An 8915-nucleotide genomic window follows, 5' to 3' on the forward strand; every position below is an offset into this window, starting at 1 on the left:
GGATTTTTGTTTGTGAAGTTTTTGAAGTGGAAATACTTTTGGCTCTATGTTCACTGCAGACATTTTGACAATTAACTGTTTCAAATCATTGGAGTAATAAAACCTATGGCTATAATATGTTTACCCTGGGAAAAAAACCTCCAAACACGACTTTATTCCAGAGGAATGGCTGGCCTCACTTTGACATCATAAATACTGTTTTTCTCTGGTGAATTTTGACCTCCCTTCGATGGCACATGTGAATTCAGCAGGAGTGAGCATTGCTCAGCCTGGCTGTAGGTCAGCAGGGCTTTCTTTTTCTACATTCCCTGACAGGTGCCAAACAGTACCTCCAGGTCTTTGATCATGATCAGAACTTCCTCTTTTTAGCACTTAGGATGCCCCATTCCTGGCCTTTTTTAATCTGAAAATTGAACTTAGCTCTCTCAGTAGCTATGAAACAAGTGCAAACTTTTGCCATTTCGGTAAAACCTCACAGTTTACTGAGCCCAGTTTTCAAGCACTGGCAGCTAAAGAGGTATTTCTCAATGTGTGAACCTACCCTGAAGCTCTAGCAAATCTGAGAGCTTTTCCAAGAGCTTGAATACCACACTTCTGGTCTTTTAAATCAGTTGGTTGGCTGCTTAGCCATGCTTGAGTGGACATCAAAAGTAAATGTATGAAAACCAGGTCCAGGCTCTGTACCTCTGGCTAAAAGCACAATATATTCACACTACTGCAGAAAATCCAAGAGATGCAAAGCTATGACAGGCGCACAGGGAAAATGTCAGAACAACAAAATAAAACCAGGAAGATTTTATCTTCTAGGTTTCCAAAACTGAGCCTGATGAAAATGACTGAACAATAGAGAGAAAACAGATTGATTGTTGCAAACACTCCAATACAACATCCTCCTTATACTACTACTTGGAAAGAAACATGGACTTCAATTGGCAGTAAACTTCCCCCTGCAGTATTTTTAGACAAAGAGGCAAGTTGATGTAACATTTCTGTCTATTTTTGTAAGAAATAAATTTTTACACAATTTTTGTGCAAATAAATGCAGCACTTAAATATTTATCTTCTGCAAAAGACCTGAGTTTCTCTTCCCATCTGAGATCCATCAGTTTTAGGAAGCAGGGCTTGCTGTGCCATGAAGTAGTTTAACTTGAGGATGTCACTTTTTGGGCATGTAGTGGATTCCTCACCTGAGCTCCACTACTGTAGGATTCAATGTGATGACAATATAGCTGTAGTATTGGCAGCACAGATTCCATTAGGTTGGTTCAAGTGTTCAATCAGAAAAGTAGGTCCCAGGACTGATTTTAAATAGTTAAATGTTAAATTTTCTTTTAAAATCTTTAAAGGCTCCCTTTGAATTTACTGCACTTTACACCTCATTCTCTTCAGGAAGAAAAAGGGGTAAAGCATCGAGTTATCCCATTAACAGTGCAAAAAATGCTTTGATTGCAGTGATTATTTTTATTCTTTGAAAAAAACTGGAAAGAGTTATCATAGTCCTTTTTATCCAGATGAGCTTTTATGGTTTTCGGCCAGTATTTTTGTTTCCTTCCTCTTCTGCATACCAAGGCAGACACAGTTTTTGCCGTTTAAATTCTTCTGTGGCTCTTTGTAAAAAGCCATGAGACATGAAATCTCCAAAATGATGTATAACAGCACAGCTTTGTGGATTACCTGTCTTCTCTTAAGCTTTCCTTTCTTTTCCAAAGGTTTTCTAGACTGGGTCCCTAAGAAAATGCAACGAGTAGGATGTGTTGAGCTGCTGAACACAGTCCAGAGACGAATACAGCCAAGGCTTCATGTTTTTGGACATATCCATGAAGGTTAGAACACATGTCTTTTTATATATATTTATTTAGAAATGGCAAACAGAGAAGGCTTAACCAGCATTTTCAAACTTGAATGTCTGAACTGAAGCACTTCTTGAATTCACATACATATTTAGCTGTATATATAGAGGTGAAATTGGCTGATATCCACATTTCAATACTTGTACTTGAGCTTATCTTTCATTTTCTACATCTATAAAACAGGCTGATGTTCCCTTCACAGGGATGAGTACTTTAATGTGAATTTTAAAATAAGAATACAAGTCCAGCAGTTACAGAAAGTGACTAAATATTAGGATGGAGGGATTTTTTTTTCCTCAGCAGAATCTGTGCTTCACAATAATTCATGTAAGATCTCTGTGTGTTAGCTTCTGTGGTTGTAAAAGGGGTAGGAATGTTCTGAGGGGTGCTTCTAAGGCTTGATCTTCAAGATTGTACAATAACTGTTGTAAAATTAATGGATAAGATGTTCAGATCATTATTTCATAGCTCAAGGATTAAGTCCATTCTCCTCATGTGTCTCATCTGCAGTGACCTGTTAATGCCTGGTTAATGTCCAAAGTGTTTTTAAATCACAGAGTAAACAAATAATGCTGCTAGAGCAGTCTTTGATATTCCAAGCAAGAGAGCTGGTGAATATGGTTCAAACTCATTGTCATTTCAGAAATTATAAGCCAAGAGGGTTGCAGGGGATATAAGCAAACAGCAAGCCATGAAGCTTCAGGCAGGTAAACAAAATCACATCTGCTAAAACCAAGTCCAACTTTGGCTCTCGAGGGAAGAGAATAGCACCTCCATAGAATAGTAAATCCTGTGAATTAATGTAGTTGGCACAGTAGGTATCAAAACACAGAAACAAGGTACTCTTCTTGTTAACTATCATAATTTAGAGAAAACAAATGGGGAACTGCAGAGCTTGTTTTTCAGTGGGATGCTAAATCTCTGCAGAGGAGAATTCCCATTGCAGGCAGCCTGTGCAAACGAAGCTGCACTTTGTAGAGAGAATTCATGATTTGAACAGATGAGTTCTTCCTCGGAGTGAGCATAGCTACATCTGCAGCAGTCATTTACTGAACATCTAGGGGGAAGAGGTGCTTCTAAGAGATGTTTCTGCCCTATTCCCTCTCTGCACTGCCATGTCTGCCAAAAAATACCTCTGCACATGGGCTTGCTGCTGATCCACCCATGGAAGGGACAAGCAGCATGGCAGGGGCTCTGGCTGAAATTCTGGTTTTCCCAGTATAGCCAGTACTCCACTGAGGTCATGGCCAAGGAAACTCTGCTGGCAGTGGGACAAGAGTGAAAGCTGCAGCATAATGAATCTTCCAGGAAAAAGAGAGTGTCTGCTTTCTCCAAATGTGGAGCTGAGGAGACAGAAAGTCCCAGCTGTGGTGCTGACTGTCCTGTGTGCGTTTTTGTGTTTTCCTCAGAACAGTCGTTCTGTGGCAAATAGAAAGGGATTTAAAGAAATGCCTGTGACAGGAACCTGACAGAGTTTTCTTCCCTCCCTGGGCCCTAATTATAGTGTGTTTTTTCTATGAGAGGTGCAGAAGGCCCTGCATTATTCAGGGTGTTGTAAGGAACCAAAGAGAAAGGGATTTGGCTACTGTTTCTTTGTTTGCAAATTATGCAATTTTCGGTGCTCTGAAAGACACAAAATTGCATTCAGAAAAAAACGTAGGGTCCTCAGTATCTGGGGTTTAAATAGCAATGAATACATTTCACTATTAACTTTATGAAATGTGAGATTGAATCTTAGTACAAATGCTTTCTACCAGGTGATTTCCCCAAAATCACGTATTTCTGACGATGAATGCAGTTCTTCATATTGATCATAATATTTCAGTGAAAGTTTCCAACATTAAGCTTTTAGCCTTCATATGATCAAGATTATGTTTTTTCCTAGTGATTCACTAACAGATTTTTGACAACGGAGAGTGTGTCTTCTCTTTCATAACACCAAGGCTGTCAAAGGGCTTCTTCTTCACTTTCTGAAACAGCATTTCACTGTACTTCTGCAGGAATTAGAAGTTTTGTTTTCTGCAGATTTAACTCTGGAATTGTTTGCCTTGGATGTCTAGCAAGACATGAGATGTAGCTGAAGCTTTTTCACTGCTGGTGAGACACACAGATGTGTGTGTTCTCCTGTGGAAATGTTCTGGGTTTTATTTCACCTTGTCTGTTAGACAATGCATTCAATAATAAAGCCATTTTTTTCTCAGCCTGGGCAGGTATTTTAATGCCTTTCTGTGAAGTTTGGCCAACAAGTTCAAAGACATAGCTAGAAGAAGTTCCAACTAGGCAAATCCTGCCCAGATGGACATGCACACGTACTTGCCTCAGTCAAGCAATGCTTTTTCTTGCTTTCTTGCTTAAAGGATGTTCAACACAGGGCAGGAAAAGAAAAGGTGGGAAGATTAAAATTGGCCAAAGTTTGCTCCACTGATGACAGCAAGCCTAAACGATCACAAGCATCCTTTCCAAAATTAAAAAGGTTTTAAGTGAAAAATCTCTGTTGAGAAAAGTATCTGTCTTTCTAAGGAGGTTGAGTGCTGGCTGCCAGAGATAATAGCCACCAGCTACTGAGGCCCCATTTTGCTTTTCTTACACAATTTAAAAAGTTCTTCTGTAGGACAAAGATGGTCTTGATTCAGGGAACATTTATGTTTTGAACAAAGATAATTTTTAAATTCCTTTTGAGTAATAAAAAATGTGGCACTTATCATTGTGTGATAAATGCAATTAAAAATGAAAGAAGATAATAAGGAATAATGAGAGTAACGAGAATTTTTCTTTCTTTTTAGGTTATGGTGTCATGGCTGATGGAACCACCACCTATGTGAATGCATCTGTGTGCACTGTGAATTATCAGCCACTTAATCCGCCTATAGTTATTGACTTACCTACTCCAAGGAACACATGATTATAATGAGGATTTAAAGTTGTACCCAACACATAAGCAACTTTATATTGCTGGCTGAGAATCCCAATAGGGAACCATTCAACAAAAAAAGCAAAATCCTTATTTTTTTCCCTGCTAGCTCTTCACAGAAAAATTTAGAGTAACAAAAATGGACAAGGAATAAAGACATTTTGGTGCCAGAAACAGATTAAAGACTAACATTTCACCATTAAAATATTTGTGAACACAGAAAAATGAGTGCATTCCACACACACACACATATATATATATGTATATACACATATATATATATCTATATATATCTCTAGTAGGGGCTTTTGTACATACCGTATACTGGACTTATTAAAAGAACAATGTCTTTCAAAGGAGTGTTTCTTTAAGAAAGTTTGCAGTTTAAACGTAAGTGTTTAGACTAGGACTTCCTCATTTCAGATGTTTTTCAGTGAGCTCTTATTAAAATAAAAATGATGGTAGAGATGTTTTCCCATAATCAACATGGCAAATATAAAAGATGATGCACAAATGACAGTCACAGGAAGAAAGCTATTTCTACAAGTCCTCCAGGTCTAAGTCTTTGCATTTATTCAAAACCAATGCAATACAGGCCCTAATTCACTGTACTGAAATGAAGTTTTACTACATCTGGCATTACAGATGGCAAGGGAAATGGTGCATATTGCCAGCATGCTGTAAACAGCTCAACATTCAAGAAGGGAGACTGTGTTAAGTGCAGTATAAACTCAGGAATTTGTAACCTGGCCTCGCCTGTTAAAAAAAAAAGATGACATTTCCCTTAAAAAAAAAAAAAAAAGAAGAAAAAATATAACTGTGTTTTTGTAAAGCGATATGTTATTGTATTTAAGGAAAAAAGAAAGAAAATGCAAAGAGCTCACCGAATGATTAGTAATGGCATTTTAAATAAAACCCACTGGGACCACTGGTTTAAAAATTGCTAATGGGATATGCAGCCAATGATGAGATTACTGGTTTGAATTTGGCCCTGGTCAGGAGTGGTTAAAAGTCATTGTGATCATTTTGTCCTTGGGAAACATGGATGTCAAGGGGAAGGCATCAACCCAAGGTGTAGCTGAGGCACTCGCTTTTGGGTGGCTGTGAGTGGTGGGTGCACACCCAAGTGTGCAGAGCAGAGGTCACCTCAGGGGACCTGGTACTGCTGTTTGCCCACTCATGGACACTTCTGAGAGAGGCCCAGCACAAACCCAGTAGAAACCCATCTGTTGTGTTGCTTTTGGTACCTGGCAAAGCAGGGGATGTGTCAGGAGCTGGTTGGGATGCTCCTCAGCCACAGCACTGCCTGTGCAGCTCTCCTGCAGTTCTAGCAGAAGTATTGAAGCTGCTGGGATTTTATTCCTGTCCTAGGCAGAAGCTTAAGAATTGATTACAAAGCCACCAAAAAAACCCCAGGGCTTCAGACATGTCCTGCAAGAAATAGATTTCTGCCTTGAACTAACAAACATGTCCTTTTGACTTGATGGAGATAATTTAACTGCTGTATTCTGAATGTGGGCATCCTGAATTTTGGGACAGCATCTAGACATTAATCTTGTTCACACACATTGGGCACACCACAGCACTGCCAGCTCAGAGCTGGTTGCAGGTCTGTGCATAGCCCACACCTGCACACATGCATTGGAGAATTGTGTGTGTTACATGGATGTAAATGTGAGTCTTTTGTAGCAGCTGCATGTACATTATACAAATAAACAATTTCAAATACCTGTGTTGCAAAACCAGGCCATGTGAACTTCGACTCTGAGCAAGGTGGGCAGTCTGCCATTAATTCAGATGGGGCAATTTTGGTCAGAGCTACTGGTGTAGAAATTTCAGGATCAGCTTCTCAATCAGTAAGAACTGAAATTCATAGTTGAATATGAGCTCCTGCCATCATTGGGAAGATGAACAATAACATGTAGTTAGAATAAAAGTGGCTTGTCTAGTCACAATTCAAGTGGTTTGCAACAAATGTGGCAGGAAATTGGCTGTATGTTAAAGTCTGAAATGTTTACATTCACTCATGGCACTTAAATGTTAAAGTGAAGGGAAGAGGTCCTTTTATTAGCCTCAGCAAAATTTCTATGTCAACCATAAAATATTCTCTTAAAAATAATTTTTCCTAAGGTATCTTCCAAATACTGTGTATTTTTATGTGGAAAGGATATGAAAGCAACTGTTACTTCAGAATATCATTTAAAGTACTTGAGGTATGAAAGCTTAAAGATTATTTAATCATTTTGGCATAACTTGAGTGTTGTAATTTTTGGTCAAGCATGTTAGATGAATAAAGTCTTAAAAAAACCAAAACAACACACAACAAAATATAAGGTCTGTTAATGTGCAGTTCATGTGATCAGCTCCATGTTGGAATGACTGCTCTCTTCTCCAGGGGTAGAGGGCAGGCTGTGGGACATTAAAGTTGTTATGGAAGGGGGTCAGCAGAGGGTGACCTGCCTTGTTCCCCAGCTTTCAGCCACCACATCTCCTGCAGTGGGTAACGAGCTCGAGGTTGGGGTTGCAAAGAGAGGGGAAAACAGGAACCACTGCCTGCAATGGAAGTATTTTGGTGGGAGTGTGTACCAGGTGTGCCTGGGAGGCAGGGAAAAGCTACTGTGGGAGTGCTGCAGCACAGCTCCGGAGAGGTCAGGAACTGGGATGCCAACCTTTGGGAGTGGGCAACATTTGGGGGAAGGAGAGTTCCTGCTCTGGGTTGGGTATCAGGACACATCACAGAGAGGGAGGTTAAGGCCAGGTGAATATTTTTTGTGGGCACAGAAAGACCTGAGTTTCTGGTCTACCTCAGATAAGGGAGGCCATGAAAAGGAAGATTTTCACAAATCCAGCTGTGCAGTTGTCAGCTCTATTTAAATTTGGGGTGACCTCTCAAGTAATTTCCTGCCCCACCTCCCCTTTGCTGACCTTCTCTGATATTTATCCAGGTAGCAGTGCTCCTGAAGGAAGGTGTGCTGATGTGTATCACTAAAATGTGCATTCCCATCACCAGGCAGAATTGTTGGCTGAGATTAATTCTGCTTCATTTCAGCAATGAATAGGGGAGATATCACTGCACGTCAATGGGGGAAAAAAAAAGATGACAAGATTATTTTTACCTCTCTCAGTCACATACGGCTGAGGATGTGAAATGTTCCTTGACTAGAAAGAAGGAGCAGGCTGGAACTCAGCACCCACCCAAGCAGCTGGTTTTGGTGCTCCAGGAAGGATGAAAAACCCTGTCTCAGGGTAATGCTGGGGACACAGCAGGTGGGATGGTGCTCTGGTCTTGCTGTAGTGGGGAGCCAGAGGAGACAAGAAGTGGTTTGTCTTTTCCAGTCACTGACTGCTGCCTACAGTCCAGGCAAATACTTCAGAGGAAGGAGGAGTGAGACATCCCTTAGAAGGCAATTTTTGGAATAATCTGCCCAGGGGACCTTTGCCCCCATCCCATTTATTGCTGTTTGTGTGAAAATTTCTCTCTTAAAAGCCATATTATTGCTTTTTGCTCAAGTAACTCACACAGAGCAAATATAACTGCGAATGATCTTTCCTTTCAGGTACATTCGTGTCCCTTTCTTGCAAGTCTCTCTGCATCTGCCATTTTAGTGATGTTTTGGAACAGGGAGCACCCTGGATGATTATGCATAGTGCATTAGAACAACAATATTTCACTTATCCTTGTACGTGTGCTGCTGCTTGGGTTTATTGACTGTCCCTTTGTTCTCTTTTTATGTGAAAAGTGAAAATAGGAGTACTTATATGCACCTCTTTTGTGCCATTTGTTATTTTGTATATTGGCCATTATGTTGCTTTTTACTCAGTTCATCTAGAAATAAAAATAATTTCAGTTCTAGCTAGACTCTATTTCTAACTCGCTTACTTTCCTATCTCAGAAATGCTCTCTTTTTGATGTGTCACCTGGGAGTTGGTGAGAGGCAGCAGTGCCAGAAGAGGACCTCCTCTTCCTTCCTATCTGACCATTTAGACACAGTTCCCTCCTACTTTCTCCCCTGAGTTTTATCCAGTATCTTCATTTTTTTAGGCGTTTTTGGAATAATAGCATATATTTGTAATCCCCAGTGGACCACTGTGGTGAGCTGCCCATGGCCCTAGCTCAGTTTTCTCTTCAGGAGGTGAGAACTGATCTGGACTTA

At 40.1% G+C, this 8915-nt stretch overlaps 1 protein-coding gene across 4 annotated transcripts in view; it reads left to right on the plus strand.

Moving 5' to 3' along the window:
* Positions 1-8614, plus strand: part of MPPED1 (metallophosphoesterase domain containing 1) — a 62611-nt gene extending 53997 nt beyond the window's left edge. For all 4 annotated transcript variants that reach the window (XM_021535499.2, XM_021535500.3, XM_021535501.3 and 1 more), the window contains exons 6-7: positions 1710-1823; positions 4634-8614. In XM_021535499.2, the coding sequence (XP_021391174.1) occupies positions 1710-1823; positions 4634-4752 (233 nt within the window). In that variant the 3' untranslated portion in view covers positions 4753-8614. The remainder of the gene's footprint in view (positions 1-1709; positions 1824-4633) is intronic.
* Positions 8615-8915: the final 301 nt, after the last annotated feature.

Source organism: Lonchura striata, chromosome 5 (genome assembly GCF_046129695.1).
Source record: "Lonchura striata isolate bLonStr1 chromosome 5, bLonStr1.mat, whole genome shotgun sequence".
In the NCBI taxonomy this organism is placed as follows: Eukaryota; Metazoa; Chordata; class Aves; order Passeriformes; family Estrildidae; genus Lonchura; species Lonchura striata.